This window comes from Chroicocephalus ridibundus, chromosome 10, assembly GCF_963924245.1.
Source record: "Chroicocephalus ridibundus chromosome 10, bChrRid1.1, whole genome shotgun sequence".
NCBI classification, from domain to species: domain Eukaryota; kingdom Metazoa; phylum Chordata; class Aves; order Charadriiformes; family Laridae; genus Chroicocephalus; species Chroicocephalus ridibundus.
In genome coordinates this window covers 6,834,903-6,854,905 of record NC_086293.1, presented here as the reverse complement: position 1 = coordinate 6,854,905, position 20,003 = coordinate 6,834,903, and the positions used below count along the sequence as shown (strand labels likewise).

At 43.3% G+C, this 20,003-nt stretch overlaps 1 protein-coding gene across 5 annotated transcripts in view; it reads right to left on the bottom strand.

Annotated features, from left to right (window-relative positions):
• Nucleotides 1-20,003, bottom strand: part of LOC134521405 (6-phosphofructo-2-kinase/fructose-2,6-bisphosphatase 4) — a 53,449-nt gene continuing 33,446 nt past the window's right edge. For 3 of the 5 annotated variants that reach the window (XM_063347837.1, XM_063347835.1, XM_063347833.1), the window contains exons 7-14: nt 19,675-19,796; nt 17,818-18,025; nt 17,086-17,232; nt 16,390-16,494; nt 14,561-14,690; nt 14,126-14,188; nt 11,020-11,084; nt 1-2,887 (exon numbers count right to left, since the gene is read on the bottom strand). In XM_063347837.1, coding sequence (XP_063203907.1) covers nt 2,828-2,887; nt 11,020-11,084; nt 14,126-14,188; nt 14,561-14,690; nt 16,390-16,494; nt 17,086-17,232; nt 17,818-18,025; nt 19,675-19,796 — 900 coding nt within the window. In that variant the 3' untranslated portion in view covers nt 1-2,827. Of the gene's footprint in view, nt 2,888-7,697; nt 7,790-11,019; nt 11,085-14,125; nt 14,189-14,560; nt 14,691-16,389; nt 16,495-17,085; nt 17,233-17,817; nt 18,026-19,674; nt 19,797-20,003 lie in introns of all 5 variants that reach the window. The other 2 variants (XM_063347834.1, XM_063347836.1) reach the window with 2 other exon arrangements.

Sequence of the window (20,003 nt, the reverse complement as noted above, 5' to 3'; positions counted from 1 at the left end):
TCCTAGCATTTGATCTTTATTACTTGGATCAAAGGTCAAACGGTTACATTTGCCTGAAAGATTACGACAAAGGCCAACGATGTAAGAAAAGACAGTTTAATCCCATTTGAGAGACTGCATCTGAGCTAGCGAGTACATTAACAGTCCGAAGGCAGTAAAATAAACACGGGTACAAATACACAAGGTCAGGACGCTGTCGGTGACGGTTCGGTCAGGGGTGAGGGACGAGCGCAGCTTTTAGACAGTGACCGTAATCTGCAATTCTCGGCAGCGCCTTTCCGGAGAGGTGGCGACACCCCAGGGAGAACCCACCACTCGCTTCAAATCTACATTCGTTACCTGCACTTGCTCTCGCCCGCTAGGAAGGGTGGGATGCAGTGGATGCAGTCAGTGATTTAGTACCTTCCTAAAGCAGAACACACAACTTCATGGGTTTTTTTTTTTCCCCCTCTTCAAGTATCAGCATAACAGTTTATTTACACTTGTTTACAATTCTTTTTTACGGAACACCCAACTTAGTAAAACACTCATCACAGTATATTCAAAAGCAGGCTATAAAAATACCTACTATACATAAAACATTTAGCCTCAAGGAATTTTACAGCACCTCTGAAAGTTGGGAGAGGTAAAACAAAGGAAGGGAGAGAGGGGAGACAGCTCCAGCCGTGACGCCAGCCAAGGGAAGGAGTCCTCGGGCTCAGCTCTCGCCAGAGGAAACCTCTCCTTCCACCACGTTTCTTCAGCCAGGTCCCAGCTGAAGAAATACCGCAGTCTGCCGGTAAAACCCCACTTTCCTAACACGGTCTCCTGGGATTTGCCCTCTGTAACCATGGATAAACTCTCGACTTTCTCAATTTAAAAACTGTTTAACAATTGCCGGTCACGGCCGGCCAGCGGAGGTCCAGAGGAGCGAGAGCTGCCTGGAGCACAGCCCGGCTTTCCCACGCTGAACACGCAGCACATCGGGAGGGGAAATCGCTTCTACGTTTTTGCCACGCAGGTGGCCTTGGTAACTACGCATCAATAAATTAACTTCTCTGAGCAGCTGCGTGGTCTCTCTCCTCACACAACAGCTACGGACACAGCTGAATTAATAAAGACGTGAAATGGGGGTCAGGGCACGCGTGGATCGCACACACAAAGCTTTAGACGGCAGCGCTTGAAGCAAGTGTTTCTGGTCGCTCCGTACCCTACGCATTCCTCCTCTGCAACGGAACCAGCGATACGGTATGGCTTACTTCCAGAGCGGAATATATTGCTGAAATTAGCTTATTGAAACAAATCACAACAGCAGCATGTTATTTTATAAACCCTGCACAAACAGAAGACAATGTAGCCCTCGCCTGCAAAACTATGTTACACGGGTCTGGTATTTCACACAGGAATTAAGAAAAAAACCAACCCTAAACAACAAAACAAACAAACCCCAAAACATAGACGGTAAAAGCTCAATGAATGGAACAGAAAGAAGTCCTTAGAAAAAACACAGTCCAACTACCGAAGAATAGTTCTCCTCATTTCCGAACTAAGAGCCAGCAGCGGTGCTGGCAGCTCGCTTCAGGCGTCTGGTAACGCACACACAGAATACACGTTCATTTAGTACGGTTAAAAGCTCGTGGCCTCGACAGACACAGAAAATTCCATTTTTAGCACTGGAGTTTCACGAGGTATAAAAGAGCATCAAAGAACTGGGATAGCGGAAGGTGCTTAAAAACAACATGAAAAACACACAAGGCAGGTGTGCCCACCTTAAAAATAATTTCAGAATTTACCTGGTGTTTTTCTCGCATGAGCTGTTAGAAGGGTTAAACTCCACCTAACCTTTCTGTACTCTTTCCTGATGTACGTATTAAATGTGGCTATAAGAGAGAAACATAGACTTTTATGTTGAAATTCATTCCAAAAGTTGCCTAAAAAAAAATTTAAAGATGACAGCACTAATAAGACAAGCAGCTTCTCCAGCCCTTGACAGTCGGAATCCTTTTTCCCTCCCTTCCAGCCTCAGAAAAGCCGCTCATCCCCTCCTGTAACTCCAGCAGAAGGGACGACACTCCTCCTCTCTCGATGCGTTCCTGCTACCTGTACTCACACTCACGTCCCCCACTTTAGACCGTGTTTTCCACGGCCCTCCAAAATACAGCTGGCTCCTGGAAAATGTTAAAATCTTGCTAAAACAGCAGAATCTTTCAGGTGGCAAATCCAGCTTTATTTTTCGAGGGGAAAGTCTCCCCATTTCAGAAAAACTCAAGTTATAGTTGGCAAACCAAAGCTTAATTTAAAACACAGAAAAGCTATCGGAGCTGCCAGGCTTTCCCATTTAAGTAGTTTTGCAACATGAAGCCTCCAATGCTCAAAATGTAGAATTTCACCTATGTTAAACACGCCATCAAAAAAATCTCCATGTAATTCTAGGCAATCATTCACAGTAAAAATGAGAGGAACTCTTAGAAAAACACTTAAAAAAGAAAGTAAAATCTAGTTAAAATCTGACAGTAAAATTGACACGGGCAATTAACCATCTTGCAGTATCCACAGATGAACAATAAAACCCACTGAAACTGCACGAGTTTACATACGAAAAATCTAAAACCGACTCTTAACTCGGCTTCCCAGAAATCTTTTTACTTGATACCTTTCGGCACTGGGGGTTATCCAGAACTACAGGTTTTCTCCAAAGAAGCCGAATCACATTCGAAATGTCTTAAAAGTGAAGGGGAGGCGCGTTGGTTCCAACTCGCTCGGCGACACCTTCTCCATTCTCCGGGCCCTGAGCTGCTACTGGTAAGCTCTTGCGCTGGAGGACGGGCTGCTGCCCCGGGGACGGGAGCTATAGGTGGTTAGGTACTGTCCTCAAAGCTTCTTCTCTTGACCGATCCACACCAACATTCTGCAAAGTTAAAGACAAAAAAAAAAAAAAAAAAAAAAGATTTTAAAGCAAGGGTCTCGTGGTCAGCCGTAGTTTTGCCTAACACACGGCTATTACACGCGGCAAAAAGATGAGCGAGTTTTAACGCTTATTTCTTCAAAATGTTTTGTAAAAGGCACAGAAAGGTCCCAGCCCGTGAGCAGAAGGCAGGAGCAGGCTTACACCTCGTCCCAGCCATGACGCACTTTGCGGAGCCCGAGTCCCTCAGATATCTAAACACAGGCTCTCTGCTGCCAGGGAACCAGCATCTTTAAGACATGTATTAGACCGGGTCCGGTAAGACAATCAGTCTCTGTACACCATACGCAGGTCACAACGTTATGTTTTCTAAGACTTGTTTTCCTTCAACCACCGCTTTTAACCACGTTTTTCTAAGCCACTACCTCTTCTAGTCTTTATGCCTATAGTATAAGAAAAAAAAACCACCCAGTGAAGGTCATAAACCACAGAAGAACCAATAAAACCCGGAGGGACCGGAGGGAGGGAAGCCCATCTCTCCTTGGTTCGAGCACGCTCCAGGAAATGGCTCCTTAACCCCAACAGCTTTAAAGCCAACTCCGACCCTGTCTGTAAGCAGCTAAGTCAGGAAGGAATCTGAATAACTCGCTCAAGAGCTGGTAACTTAAAGTTTAAACGCGCTTCAGGATACACGGGCACACTGGCAGACGTCACGCTGACATCAGATAGTGTTTCAGCAGTTTTATAACCATTTATTAGAGTTTACTTCCAAAGCATGTCTCTTCAGTCCAACTCAAGGAACAGGAGAGCCCCACACAGCGAGGGGACTCTCAGCACATGCTCTCAGACAGCACACGCACAACTCCACCAGTCCCATCAACTTGAAAAGCAAGTCATTCCCCTCCCCGGCCCCAGTTTCGAGGATTTTCTTATGAAAACGGGAGATAAACAAGCGGCACCAGATGTGACTTGGGGGTTGAAGTGAGCCAATGTCACTTCTGCCCTTATCAATTCTCCTACATTGATGTCGGACCTTTCCTTTCTCAGCAGCCTTCAAGCCCTCAGGGGGATCACCCTGTCTTCCACCACAAAGACACCCAGCACAGCAAAGGTTTCTGAGAAGACACACGGGAATGCTGCTGGGCAGAGTTGTCCAAGTCCTGGCAATCTCTGCACCCCCCGGCACACTGCCCACCCCACGCTGACTTCTCCCTCTGAAGGGACGAACAGCAACAACCCTATTTCAGGAAGAAGCTTCTACAAGTAGCATCTCTTCTGCAGCAAAGGAAGCCGAGAAACCTTTGGCATCTGCCCAGAGAACGTGAGGACTTGGCCAAACAAGTCACACTCCACACGACTACAAGGAGAAAAAAAAAACCCAAACACACAAAAAACCAAAATATGCTGGCATTTGTTGCATTTATTTGTATTTTTCATTGCAACTGATACAACATACCCAGAAATTCCTTGGGACTGTGGAGATGTCTCCACAGGCACTCCAAGAATATTGGCTAAAATCTTTTAAGCTGAGCATCTGTTGTTGATTCAAAGAAAATTAAATGGAGCGTGAAACGGAGCATCAATTACGCAGGAATCCAGAGGTACTGGAAATGAGTCCACAAGCAGCAAGAACTAGAGAGCTAGAACACGAAACTAAAAGGAAACAAGGTGGTGAAGACAAGGCAGAAGATTCAGCTTATTAAGTCAACGAGAGGTACGAGATGAAAGCAGCATCTTAGCAACTGAGACGGCCCCAAGAGGGAATATCGATACGCCATCAACAAAGTTGAAAGCAAGAAATCTTTCAGCGTAAATGCGAAGGGGAAAAGGCTGCAGAAGCAACGCACGCTGAAGAAAGAAACCTCCACCTGGGACAAACCCTCACAGTAACACCCCAGGGGTTATGAGACAAACAGAATACCCGGGTGCAAGACCAGATGAACTGAGGCTTCGGAAGGGACTAATATCTTCATTAATGGTAAATGGATCCCTACTCACAGGAATCACATTAGATTAGACTACAGCAGCCGGGACTGGCCCCGCTTCCAGACTAGCTGCGGGCATGGAGAGCGAGAAGTCATGCAACAAGAGCGGTGCTGCTTCTTAGAAAGACAACCGAGGGTTTAGCCTTATTTTGGGGACCAAAAGGTGTCCCTGCAACTGCTCAGCAGTGCCATAAGCACACCTGGACAAAGGCACCGCCCTGGGAACAGCACTACCACTGTCGCACACCAGCGGGAACACGGTCTGGAGCCCGGGAAACGAGGAGCGGGAATAAAACCAACACACGCCTTTTAAAAATACTATTTCTACCAAGGTTCCTCCTCTCCTCATTGTACTAACCCCTGCTTTGTACAGTTTTTTTCCTATAGAACTGAGCCTCCCCCCAAAACAAAGCGTTACAGGCTTCTGAGCAGGACAGAGACTGCCATCTGAGTTTTACTTTGATTAGCCACAGGCAATCTTCACGTTAGTTTTACTTTGATTAGCCACAGGCGATCTTCACAGCAGAACGGGAAGGTTTCGCAGGAAGGCGGCCCCAGGGGCACAGGAGCCATGAATACAGCCGAAGCAGATGCAGTTCATAAGGGCCCTGCAGAGCTGAACAACCAGCACAGGCCTAAAGAGAGGAATAAACAGCACAATATACACAATCCAGCGCTCTCATCAGCCAGCTTTCCCTCGCCGAGCTGCGCCACGAACTGTCACTGCTGCCTCCCGCCCAGCATCAGGCTTTTCTTTTGCGGAGAAAATAACCCGGAGAGAATGATTAAGCAATCCTGCCGTAACAGGAGACCCCTTAGAGCGAAGAGCTGTATTTAAATATCCTCTTCACTCGGTTGGGCACATTGGCACAATGAGCCTTACGCTCAGCAAAGCAGCCCCAGGCAATGGGGCTGGCAGCAGCTGGCGTCCCTGTCCCTCCGTCCCTGGAGGGTCCTGGGTGCCGCTGCCGCGTCCCCCCCTCCAGGAGCAGGCCAGCCCAGCACCCGCCTCCGGCCAAGTCCCTTCCCCTTCCATCTTCACCCTCCGCGTCCTCCGACAGCCCAAGCCATTCTTTTCCAAGCAGCAAAACTCAGTTTTTCCACAGCAGACGCCTGTGCACGTTTTGGCTCCATCAAAAATGTAATGCATTTAGTTTAAATTTGCCCAGTGTTTCCTGAGTCGTGGCCCACGGAGGTGACAGCACTGGGCACGGTGTCTCTACCCAACTACGGCCCAGTGTCCCCGCAACCTCTCAATTCTCATGTAAAAGCAACTGGACTCACTAATTAACATGCACAAGTGGGTACAGCAGGCCCAGATCACCTCTGTGGCATTTTTCATGGCAAAGCGCGTGCCAAAAGTCCGGGGAATTAAACACGGAAAAGTGACAAAACACTCCCATGTCATGGTCACAACAGAGAGAGGAAAATAATCCATGTTCCCCCAGTCTCAGCCCGTCCTGGGACACTGGATTAACTAAACACCCAGCGGTACAGCGGGAGGCTCTCTGGCCAGCAGGTTATTTGTTATAGCAGACATTCACGATTGCTATAAACCTCTGAAAACTTCCATGTAATTTTAGAAGTGCAGATATGTAACACTTCCCCCCCCCCCCCCCCCCCCAAATCCCTGTTTTGGAAAACGTACCACCTGAGAAGCCTAGCAGGTAAAAGCTTTCCACAACACACCACTCTTGCTTACACAAAAGAGTTGTAGGACTCGGTGATTTTCTGCCTTTCCCAGACTGGATGCCACCTAAAACAAAGCTGCTTCGATGGCACAGATGGATCCCGCTGCCTCGCTCGCCCACTGTAACATCACAGAGAAAGGAGCCCAGGCACGGCACCACACCTCAGACGAGCTGCATCTTCTTCAGCCTCAGAAAGGTTTTGCTGCAATTCAGTTTAGGATGTGTACGCCGCTGGTTTGAGATCCCACGCCTACTAGAGGGAGGAAAACCCTCCCGTTTCCATCCCTTTCAAGGCAAGCCACAACCCAGCTACAAAACCATCAGGCTAACGCTGCTTCCATGATCTGCAATGGCCAACACTGCTTACTGTAGCCTCGATAAAATCTGGGTACAAAACATACGGAGCAGAGCTATACACGCTCCATCACCCACATCCGTACAAGAAGCAGGAAAAGAGGAAACCTAAAATCACTTCTGCCAGCAGGCAAACCCTAAAGCCCAGTTAATGCAGAACAGCTGTTAAGAGAAGTCGTATATTAAAAACATTTATACACATTCCTGTACTTTGAATAATTGCTGTGGAACTAACTGAAAACTTGCTGCCCTCTTCAAACAGCACATCATTAATTAGCACATCTAAAGCACTAGTGCTATGGATCAGCAGGATTAAGGTTTTACAGTAACTATGGATGGTTATTTTATGCTACTTAGCAGTCCAATCACTCCCAAGGGCACTGAAATAGATAATACTGGTGCCTAGAAAACAAACTTCAACTTTTTCTTAGCTCACACGGGATGTCATGTTTCATGGCTTTCATAAACACGCTGCAACTAACATTATATGATTGCTGGCTGTTGCAATAACACTTAAGGCTGCAGGATCTTTAAACAATAGCAATTTACAAAACCAGCATTCCAGTGACAGCCGATCAATGTTTGATAACTCATCCACAATAAATTAACCAGTGCAGTACAGTTTTATTGTGATTTGGTAATTTTTTTTTTTCAAATTATGAGCTGTACAAACATTTGGTTTGGGTTTTGAGTTGTTGGGTTTGGGTGGGGCTTTTTTATTTCAAAGTGATTGGAATGATTAGTTTTTCAATTTATTTTGAAGTAGTAGGATGAAAACAGCACCCCAAGTTCGATAGTTGACCAGCACACAGGATTCACTGATGAGCAGGGACTGTTACAAGAGCGTCCTCGGGAGGTCTGGAAATGTCTACATTCTGTATAATAATAAAAATACAGAGGAAATATTTATCATGCAGCAGTAAGAGCAACAAAAATACCAATCAGATTCCTTCACAAGTAAACGGCTGCATTTATTTAAAAGCAGAGATTTTTTTTTTTTTTTTAACACCCCCCCACACCCCAAGAATGCAGCAGACAGAGCTGGTTTGTGTCCCAGAACTAGACAGCAGGAAAAAAATATTTACAGTAATCGCTGATCCCACGCTGATAATATTACCGAAAGCTCAAGTCATTCATTTTCAGGAGGAAGCCTTTTACAGGCCCAAGCAGAAATCCACTTAAACACGTGCTTCAGCACATACACGTCTATCCATTAAGCGACTCTGAGTGCTTTGTTGAACTATGCCATATACTTCTTTCCCAAGGGAAGACTTTAACATTTATTTGTCTTCTAGGCAATCTACTGCACCTGACCAAACAGAAAAATCTCTTCGCGGATGCCTTAACCATTCAAGACTGATCACACCAACCAGATCTCACTTCCTTTTGCAGAGGCTGTAGAAAAACCATGACATTCAATGCAGCAAGTTATTCAAAACCAAAGAAAGCCAAAGCATCGGCGCAGCCAAACCCTGGCACTAGGAAGCACGGCTTTGAGCGCAGCCATGGCTCAGGACTCACGCCTGCCATGGTACCACCATGGTACCACCTACTGCAAGTCCCAAAGACTGTGCAGTTCGTATTCTCCCTTCTACCAAGAAAGCAGACTGTGATAAACTGTTCCCAAGCGCCTTCCAAGATCTCGATCTAAGATTTGGACCGCTTTAGGCCAAATCATTGCCAATTCTTCAAACTTTGTGCTGATGGGCTTCACGAGTCTTAATCGGTTTACACTGTGGTAAGCAAACTCAGTTTTCAGTTAATATTTCTCTCTCCCCTTCCCCCCAGAAAATCAAAAAGGAGATCTGTTTCTTGCCACGAGCACTCTCCCCATCTGTCACTTGCTAGGACAGAGGTGTAAAGTCAACGTTTTACCCCAGTGCTTATTTTCTGGCCCGAAGAGGGGACCCGAGCAACAGCTGTAGCAACTCCCCTGAATTATTTTCAGTAAAAAGACTACAGACTCCTTCATTTGAAAAGGTCAGGAACTTCAGCCACTACAACGCTGACAAACACAAGGCTTCAATCCACTTCAGACAAATCATCGTCACACAATGAAGTTTACACATCCTACAAACAAATACTCCAGTGCTTTGCCCGTGTTTCTGCAATGTGAAAATAGATGCTTTCAGCTGCAGCCAGAACGGCGTGAGTGCGCTGCCCTGAAACACAGGCTGCAAATTACTTGCGGGGGCACAGAACCGCACACTGGGCAATTCTTAATCAAAATCGTTTCATTGTTTAACGATGTTGTTATCTGTGATGCTGTGTTTAATTAAATGCTTTGACTTCAATAGACTATTTGAAAATTTAATTTTACAGAAGTAATTAACATTTTTGTAGGTGATGTAAATGAAAGCTTTTGAAATTTTCGTCGTGCTTCGAGCAGCATTTAAATGCAGACGGGATCAACGCAGTCCTTCATTCGGCCCTACTAAATGAACAGCGTGTCATCACCCATACCTCACTGGTCTGGCTTTCTTTAGGGGCTGAGGGAGAAGAGTGTTTGGTTTGTTTGGGTTTTTTTTAAATAAAAATGCCTCTGCTCCTTTTTTCCTTTTTAAAAATTCATTAACTCAATTTAATTCGGTTCTAAATAAACAGCTTTGTGTCTCTGTGCCCACTGCAATACAACTACCTGCATGACCCTCTACACGCACCGGAATACAACCGCCCAAGGCCAATGTCAGGGCCAGACACGTTAAGAGTCACTTGGTGATTCAGGCAGAGCTTTCCCCCTCGAAATAAACATCTTCAGTTAGAGAAGTGGCATTTCCAACAGCAATTCCCTGGACGCTTTACCAAGTTGTAAATTCAGCACCAATATTTCAACAGCCAAACTGAAGGTGTTCATGTGATCTACATTATTTAACACGGATAACCTAACACCTGCTCTAAGACACCCTCATCTATTTTCACCGTGCTTCTCCAACACCTTTGTGAAAACGGAATGGATTTCCTAAACCTAACAAACTAAACTAAGGCACAAAAGTGGTAAAACAGAACAACAAAGGAGAAAGGGGAAGGGAGAGGAAATACGCAACACAACTATCTAATAGAAAAAGTCTTGGCTGTGAATGACCCAACGTCAGTATTTCAGAGCTCACAATACCCAAGTCATTAAAACAAAACTTCTTTGCAGACCCCTCCAGCATGAATCCTGCACAACTGCCACAGACGGGTACCCTCATATAAGCAAGGCATTTTGTGTCACCTGGAATACACACATACGAGCACATTTATCACTATATTCCTTTTTATCATAATCACTATTCTGAAAAACACCACAAACAGCCCTTTTTTCCTCACGTTATCAAACGGACTTTTAATTCACCAGTAGGCGTGGCTCATAACCTCAGCAAGGAATCAGTGCCATACCTAGCAGCGTTAGCGTGAGGATCTGCAAGGGAACCAGAAATTTTTAATCATGACAGATTTTATGTAACTTTCACAATGCAGCAAAGGAAGACCTTTGCGCCAGCAGCAGAATCAACCCAAGCTCACGTCAACGCTTAGGAGCACAGAGAACGGCGTGCCTCGCACAGGGACAGTATGAAGCTGCCGTGGTCTGACATCTTATCTCCCCTCACATTTTACAAATACACTCAATTTCCTTTTCCCCAGTTGTTCTGCTGTATCCTGAAATCTAGTCTTCCTCTCCAGCTTTGGCTTAACACACAGGTGGCATCATCAATTCCTCTTTTTCACATACAGCAATGATCGCAGTGATAAAAAAGCTGATGATTTCATTATTTGCTCTCTCCAAAATAAGCATGGCATTCCTAACAACATACTTTTTGACTACACACTACTTCCGCTGAATGACAAACCCTGGAAGAACTTTATACAGTTTTTAGATTGATACCGTATCTTCAAATTCTCATTCATTTTTTGAAGATAAACTACTCCAGCTAGAGCTTGTATGCAAGATAAATTTGCTCAATAAAAATGATTTCCTCCCTCCCCCCTACAGCAAACCAGTAGTAAAGCCTGATACGTACAATTCAGTATGCTCAGCTGAGTTATCAAACCACTTCTAACCACAACGGGAATCAGCTCAGCTGGTGCATTACGTCAAGTCCTCCGACTTGAAAAATATTCTTACCTCAGGTTTATCTCTGTGTGTGTTTACAGCTTCAACATTCAGGAATATGGATTCTACTTTACATCCTGTTGATAGAAAACACATTTTCAGAATTGGTCTGCTTTAAAAATGAAGTTGTAGTAAAGAGGAAATCTAATTTTGAGCTGGGGAAGGTTAATCCTTTCCCCCTTCTGACTTACACTAGGTTTCCCAAATTCTGAATAGCTAAAACTATTGAAATGAATCTATTCCACCAGAATGAACGTTCTTCTCAATCCCATCACCCATCTCCTAGTCTCACCTTAGCTTTATCAGTATTTTCTTTGAAACAAATTCCCATTTTTAAACATACATAAACAACAACATTCAGTCAGAAAGTTCTTATTTGCATCTTTTTGCTTTTTTAAACGTCCTGGACTTCTTAGAATCTCATTGTAATACAAAATATAAATGCTGCTCTCATTTTTTAAAACATAAAAATGATTATGAGAAGGTACACCGCATAGTTGCTGGCAACCCCGTTCCTCTACACACGCAAAACAGAGTTTTAACCCCCAGCTAAATGGAGCTTTAAAATTGACTTCTAAAAAGGAAATTCCCCTTTTCACTCAAAAATGAAAAACTCCAGGGAAACAAGGAAAAAATGAACAGTCAGAGGAGACAAATATTACTCAGGTCGTATAACCTGACCCACTTAGAGAATTGTAATTACTCAATACACTGTGGCCACACCATTTTAAACAATATCTGCCTGTCAAACACCTTCTTATCTCACATGAACATGACTTTTATAAGCTACCTACTATCTCGCACAACATTCATCAATAGTCAAATTCCTCTGACATACCACAGAGTCCACCTTTTATCACAAACAGGTTTCAGAATTTTCTGCTTATTTATTTCCTGAAGTCATAACACAGTCCATAGAATTACTACATGACAGAGAAAGGACATTTTAGCCTTTTCTTAGAACACCACTGCACTTTAAAAAAAAAAAATCATATAAATTAGTAAGGCAAATATTTGCCTTCCCTTAGGAAAGCCTGTTCTGAGAAACCCCATTTGTCATGAACACTGAGCAAACACTGCAGGAGGGCTAGCACTCAGAGAAATAGTCAACAAAAAACCCCCAGATTTTAAGGGGGAAAAGCACAGATCTCCCACTGGAAGAGTGCCCTCGTCATGCTGTTCACAGATCCCTCGCGAGCCCTGACACCAAGCAAAAGCAAGCTCTGATCCCCGATGCTGGCTGTGACTAAGGACTGGTTACACAGCAGACACGATTCCACTGGGAACTCTCAGTCCTTACCACTAGCTGAGTCCAAGACCTGAAAAAAACCCCATCATGTGGAAAGCTTTAAATAGAAACTAAAGGGACACGAGTTATCCACAGTAATTAGCATGTGCGTATTCCCAAACTCATTTTAATTACCGATGTGCAAGTTCATACCTACAGCAGGATGCAGTTTCTCCTTCCTGCTTGCTCCCACACAGACCACCGCTATATGTGGATTGTTGGGAAAAAGTCTAATTTATCCTAATCCTACTGTCAGGCTGTAACAGATGTTCCCCTACTAAAGATCAGATGTGCAGGGTGGGAACAATGCTAGCTTCAAATGCCAGGAAGAGCAAACCCCTAAGGGAGGTGTTACCCCAGAACAGGATTAACTGGAAGATATTAAACACACCACGTTTGATCCTGCATCCTGCCTCGCTGGAGCCAAGTGATGATATCAACCTGAAATAATGCTATAGAACATCAGTGTATAAATAGTTTACACGGCCCTTGTATTTTCAGATGGCCAAATTCTAAAAAGTAGGTCGACTGAAGTGTGCTAATCAGACATACGTATCAAGCACTTTAAAAAAGAACCACGGCATTTCTTTCACTGAAGTCAGAAGGACAAGGACAGTATTTCGTACTACTTCTTTTCCTTCCTCATTTAGGGGGTTAGTAAACATTACATTCAGGCTCTCTTAAGATTTTTGAACAGTCCCTCAACTTCCCAGTAGAAAACCGCCGAAAACAAAAACCTCTCTGTGGAAACAGGCTGAGACAGGCCAGGCAAGATAATCCAGTTTCCAGAAATTGACCCTTTAAAAAAACCCAACGTTTTAGCTGCTCTAACTCTCCATTTTCCAAACTCCAACCTGTCATGCCAGGCTAGGAACACCAGATGTCACCAAAGCATAGACGGTTATTACTTACCGTAATACACTGCAATTAAACTACAAAAATCCCTTCAGGCAGATTTCCCAGTGTAACAGCTCGTTACATTGCCTCAACTTTATTTGAAACTTGGACAAAAAACAAAGTAAAGGTCTAGACTGCTATTTTTCAAAGCTGATAATCAAAGACAGCTTTGCATTTCTGATTAATAACTCAACTAGCATTTTTTTGGCAACTCATTTCCTGGTAAGCTGTACAGATAGTTCCCTCTGTCTATAATCTCCTGAAGTGTGATATCAGGAGGCATAATTAAGCCATCGCTTAAAGAAAATTAACAGCAAGCACGCACTAAGATGAGGTTGAAACACACACAAAACTTAATTAGCAATTAGCCTAAAACCTAAGAAGTACGTGTTGCAACCCATACCCCACACTCTACAAGCTGGCGGCAAATCTCATTTAAAGCCCCTGAGCACTGGTAACAGCTGCTGACAACCACGGTGGTAGCGTGAAGGTCCGTGAACAAACGCTTCAGGAAAAGAGAGCAAAGTTATTTAAGGGTAATGGGAACGCACTTTGTAAGACCATAAACCTACATAAATGTAAACCTGCCCATCTTCTAAAAAGCAATACCATCAAATACATCAATGAAAACTGCTGTCTTACTGTACCAGACGGGTTTGCCAGAAGAATTAGTGAAATAGCATATGAACTAAGTACAAAAGAAAATTGTCCACTAGCGGTTACAGCCACTGGTAGTTCCAGGCCTTCACTAACACATATGGTATTTTCTGGCACGAGGCAAAGCAAATGCAAACCAAAGGACTCATTGATTCTAACACAGAAAAATAAATTAAAAATGTGTTTTAATTGAAATGTTTCATAAATTTTACGGATAACATTGACATAAGTAACAGTATAGTTACTTCTAAATTATATATACTTAATACTACTTACCATAAGCCACTGGGGTTAGCTTTAAGACAGTATGCAGCGGGCACTTCAGGTAAGGCAGTTGTTCTAAGAAATCGAACAAAAGATTACCTATGACACACAGATTTCAGAAACGCTTAACTCTTCTATTACGTTACAGACCAACCACTTAAAAGTCTCTTGTTATCTCACAGCGTATCTGTTTTCTTCCCCAGCACTGCTATTCAAACAGCTGCAGAAAAAACCCAAACTTTACGCCTTTCAGGTGAGAAAGAGCTCAGTAAAAATCACCTACGAAGTAACACATGTAGGTCAAATACAAAAAAATTACACTTGTGAACTTGCCTTAGCACAACCACCCTCAGACAATACAGGAAATTGTTGGAATCTGCTGTTTAGAACTTTAATCAGTATATTTTCAAGAAATAGTCCATTTGTAACGTATCAAAGAAAACTCACCTGCAGGCTTGTCAAGAAAATACGCGAGCAAACAGCGCATGACAGCTTGGTGACATATGACAAGCACATTTTCCTGCCTTTCAAGTTCCATAATTACTGGCTCCAGTCTCTGAACAAGATCTTCATAGGACTGGGTGGGGGAGTAGAAGAAATACACAGCACATTAAAAAGGGAAAACTCTTTGAACAGTATGTGTATATAAAGTGGATCTTACTTTCACATTAGTCATCTTCTAAGTTTTATATTACTGCACAGACAAATACTGTAGTAATAATTTTCCTTAAATTAAGAACAGAGCCCGGGTCTTCCAGACTATCAAAGAGCGTACATATAACAAGCTATATCACCCTCATGGAAAAGATTTCATAAGTTAGTCACTATGATCAAGAACTCCCACAAAATGCCTAGAATTTAATTCATGGCATCTGCAAATGCACAGGTTAAGTCTTGCACATTATTTTCCATAGCTCATCTTCAAAAGCATCTCTCTTCCACGCAAAAATTTGGGAAGCCCTGCCTACAGTCAGCAAACAAACAGTTCACAGAGCCTGACTTATTCAGGCTGCCCTTTGAAAACAAAGGACGGGCTTGATGAACCGGCCTGGTGATGGCGGCCACCATCCCACCAGAAGTCACAAAGCAGAGAGGCCAGATTTCTCTTGCACCCTTGTCCTGCACAGCATACGCACAGCGAATCCGCTGCTGCAGGTAGCCAGCAGGATCTCTGCATGTTACGTTAATTTTCACACGGACAGTAAAAGACAATACTTCCAGAACATGTCATGCATTGCACAGGTGGAGAACACAGCACATCACCCGGCAGGGCAGGGCACCACCACAGCAGAAAGCCTCCACCCTGGTCCCTGGTCCCAGCAGGGGTTGCCCAGTTGGCAAGTGGCACTGCTGATTCAGACCTTGGCAAGAGAAAGCCAGGGAGGCTGTGCAAAGCCCTGCCACCGTTACCAGCGACAGAGAAACTGCCTTGACAAACAACCGAGATCAACTCATCACCCCAAGGCGATGAGGGAGTTGGAAATGTTTGTCGCCGTCCTCTAGGATGGCATCAGTTTGAAAAACAAACGCTCCTTGTTCAAATGGATTAGGAGAACTTTGCAGCTTAATGACTGCCTCATTAGCGAGACAGGGGTCACAGCCGCCAGTGCACTGCTCTTATCGGAAGCTGCACTTGGCACAGCGATTACTCCTGACTGCTGAGAAGAAGACCTCAGAGCTCGCTCCCTCCTGACACAAACAGCCGAGCAGCTGGTCCAATTACCCCTCGCCCCCCTGCCCCAATCCGCAGCCTGCAGCACCCTCGGCCAGGCCGGGTGACCATCTGGTAATTGCTGCGCTGTAATGGGTTTGCTTTAGAAAAGCTGTCAGCACGTTATTTTCCCAAAGGCAAGGAGTTTATTAAAGTGAGACCAGCGTGGCTACAGATTTCCCTAGCATTTCAGCCAGAACCGCATGCAAAACAGCCATTATCGACAGCAAGGATGAATAGAAAAAGGCAATCTTGGCAGTATGTTTGCATATGCAACGGTTTGAAGCCTTGCAGTCATTCTTCCTGCTTTATCACGGCAGGACCAGCACAGAAACGAAGTCCACAAGATCAAAGCTCTCAATTGTCTTTCTAAACCTATTGTTTTATTTTTCAAGCCCTGAATCAAATTAAATGGTCTGGGCTCAATTCTTGCAAGCTCCTATATGCTTTCCCTTGGAGAAAGGAACAACCTTTTTATTATTTTTTTTTCCCATTCTAAAGCCAGCATGCAGGTATTCAAGAAGACACAGAAGCCCTTCACCTTAAGAGAGAAAAAATAGCATACCTCTCCTTTAGGGTATCTGTATCTGTACTTGTCTTGGTCTCTCAGTGCAAATTCCAGTGGATAATTTTCCTGTATTTCTTCATATGTCATTTCTTCACACACTCCCTATGGGTAATAAAAATAATGAAAAAGCATGTCCTTCCAGCAGTGCAAGAAGCAGACATCACTCTTAAATAAAACCATATATATATATAAAACCGTTAACAGTTGTATTTTGTTACTCTGGCATTCCAAGACAAAACTGACACACAACAAACAGGACACTCAGCTGCACTCAGATGTGGGCAGAAGGAATCATTAAGTCCCTACACAAGTGAAGTGACATGTAAGGGCAAGTAAGGTCACTGAGCAAGGTCACATTTTACCTATCGCATCTGCTTATATATCTTTGCAGTTGCAAAGTGTCAACTAGGAATGCTTTTTTTTTTTTTCTTTCCAACTCCCACCTACAAAAATTTCATAGCACCATGGCTTCTACAGGGGAACGTTTTACTAGGAAAGACAAATCAAGACTAAATTAATTATGGCAACTTTTAATAAAATGTTTAGCCTTGTTAACAGACATTTTTTCCAGCCTCTGGAACCAGCTTAAATGACTTTCCATCCCATAAAAGGCACATCGTTACAAAATTAAGTCCTTCCTTCATCCCCAGTAAACAAAGCAACTTATTAGATATTTAGAAAAGAAGAACTTACTGCATCTATCTCATTCAAAACCTTCCACTGCTCGTAAGGCACTCCCAAGGCTTCAGCAGTCTGGATTGTCCTTTTCATCTGGCTAGTCCAAACTTTCAGGTCTTTGATATTCTGCTCATTAATAAACTGTGCCAAGCTTTTGGCAAACTGAAAGAAAAACCATGAGACACCGGGTGAGGGCCCAGAGCCAACACGCTGGGTTCAGTTTGGAACACACAGGCTCCAGCCTCTGTAAACTCATTATAACTTTTCCAAAAGGCTCTGTCGAAGTTTTTGCTAAGAAATACAACACATTCCATTAAACCGAGAGGGACAGGGAAGGGAAGTAAGGGAGTACAAAGAGGAGGCAAGTTTTCTGCAGTTCCCATCTTTACCTCCAGGATTTTTCCTTTCAGCTTTAACTTGTGAACCTTCCCAATTACCCAATAAGTCAGGATTTTACAAAAAACACAGTTAAAAAATAAAGCCTTCCTGACAACTGCTTTGTGCTGCAGGATAAAGAGGAATTTCAACCCACGGAACGACAGACAGATAAAAGAGAACGTACCAAATCACAACACACGAAGTGTGTCCGTCCAGCTTCCACTACCCACCTAAGCAACTAAAAAAATCCTTCTTAAACATGTTAAGAGGAAAAGGGCGTAGAGGAAGAAAGCTGCAATTACACAGCACAAACTGCAGACATGCACAGATATACACAAACCCAGTCACACTTGTTCAGGAGGTACCTACTTCTTTCCCCCTGACAGACAGTCCAGGATCTCCTCCTATTCTCCCTTTCAGATTGAGTTCACTTTCTCCATGTCGACAGAGGTAGATTGACCGAGGAGTTACATGAATATTCATGAGGTAGTAGACAATCCGGCTCTGGATGTGATCCATTACTCTGTTCACAAGGTAACTCCTTCCAACATCCATAATTTTAATATAAGAAAGATCCCTTTCACGAGCAAACAAACAAAAAAAAAAGTAAGATTCCACATAGTTTCTATTAGCACATACCACAATCTTCCCATCCTCTCTCGTTATAAAACAAAGGGGCAACAAGCCAAAGCAATAAACAAACCCTCAACTTCCCATGGAATATGCCTAAATCCTAGGAAACAATGCAACACTCCAAAGGTACAGGACAAACTCTTCATTTCACAGGTAAGCTGCTCACATCACCTTCTTTTCTGTTCCTTTTACTTGCACTTTGTCTCTCAAATCTACATCCTACTCTCGGAAAAATACAGCCCTCCCACTGAAAGGAAAATTCAGTGGAGTCATTCAACTGCAGTAGCTTAAAAGTATCCAGGTATTTTACGACACTGGATGTTTTTCTCCAGATTACAAACACCTCTCCCACAGAAAGTATTTGATTGCACTAAGGGGCCAAAAGGCACAGCCACTATTTACCCATCTCAGTTAACCCTTCCAGGAAACCTACAGCATCAGAAGGACCAGGGACTAGCCCAAAGCAAGACATTTTCTCAGGCACTCTATCAACAACTGTTTATTAACAGTAGCGTAATTTACCCCACCACTACCTTCTCTTAGCATCAGACAGGTTATAGTTTCAATTTTCACTGCTTATTCTTCCTCATCTGAGCTATAATTTCAGAGTAGCATCTAGTTTAAAGGAGGGAAAAAGTCCAATAAGCTGAAAATAACCACTCTAGGTTTCTGGCGATGCATTTAAGACATCACACCACAAGAAACCAAAACAATCTAAAATAAAACCCAATGAAGGTGACAAGAAGCAAGCATCATCACCTCATCTCTGATAGTGTTCTGTGGAGTTAATCATTACTGTTTCCCCCAGGCATAACCATTAGGTCCATCAGAGAAATTACATGCATGAACTGATTTGATTGAGCCAGCTTCACACTGCTTACACTCAATTACGTTAAAATGCAGCTCGGCCTTCTCTGTAACAGTGGTCCCAAAACAAACCAGGAGCACCTGGTCTGACTGCAGTTCAAAATCCCACACCGAAATCCCACAACATAGCAAGAGAAACAGGGCTCCTCCTCGCACAGTTCAGCCCTACCTTCCTTTCAAGTGTTGAAAGTGAACGAAAAACAGATGAATGCTTTGGCATGAGAGCACATAATCTAGCTTTGAAAGTTTCTCAGAGCCCTGCATCTGCAGGATAATTTGCAAGCACAAATAAATAAACTTAGAAGTCACATTTTTAAGACTGACATGTTCAAAATGCATCTTAGCCATGTCAACAAATGAAGTTATGCTTAGAAATCACTCAGGTCTCCTCTACATACTAAAAAACCAAATAACCAACTGCTACAGCAAGTCTGGAATAATTTCTAAATGCTGGTTCTAACCCAGAAGAATCATACCATTCTCCAAGAGGGGAAATAAAAAAGGATATTGTCCTGAAGTAGACTCATTAGCCAATTTTCCTCACTCAAGCAAGTTTCCAGGCTACACTCCCACAGTCAACTCTCTCTAATTTGCAAAAGGAAAAAGAGCTCAAACCATTAAAAAAACATGACTAGAAAGCCCTAATACCAAATATGGGATGCTCCATCCCCTGAGAAAAAAAATCTTAAAATAACCTTGAGATCACAGTATTCTCTCATCACTTACTTGTCAAGAGTTTCATCTAACGTCTCGTACGAGTTCTTGTAGCACTCTATTCTTTTCATAAAGTCTTCTGTTGCTTCATCATTACTACAATCAACATAGTCAGGACTACCCAGTTTCACTTGCTGTTTAAAATAAATACAGGAGAGTAGTACAAAAGTTTCTTTAGCTTTTTAACAGAAGTTTAAAGAAATAGGGAGGGGGAGAAAACAACACAAAAACGTATGTTCTGGAAGTGAATTAAAATACATGTAGAGCAAAAAGAGCTATTCTTCATAGAATTAAACTTGAGTTAGTATACACATGGACAGGAAAATAAATGAAAAGTGTTC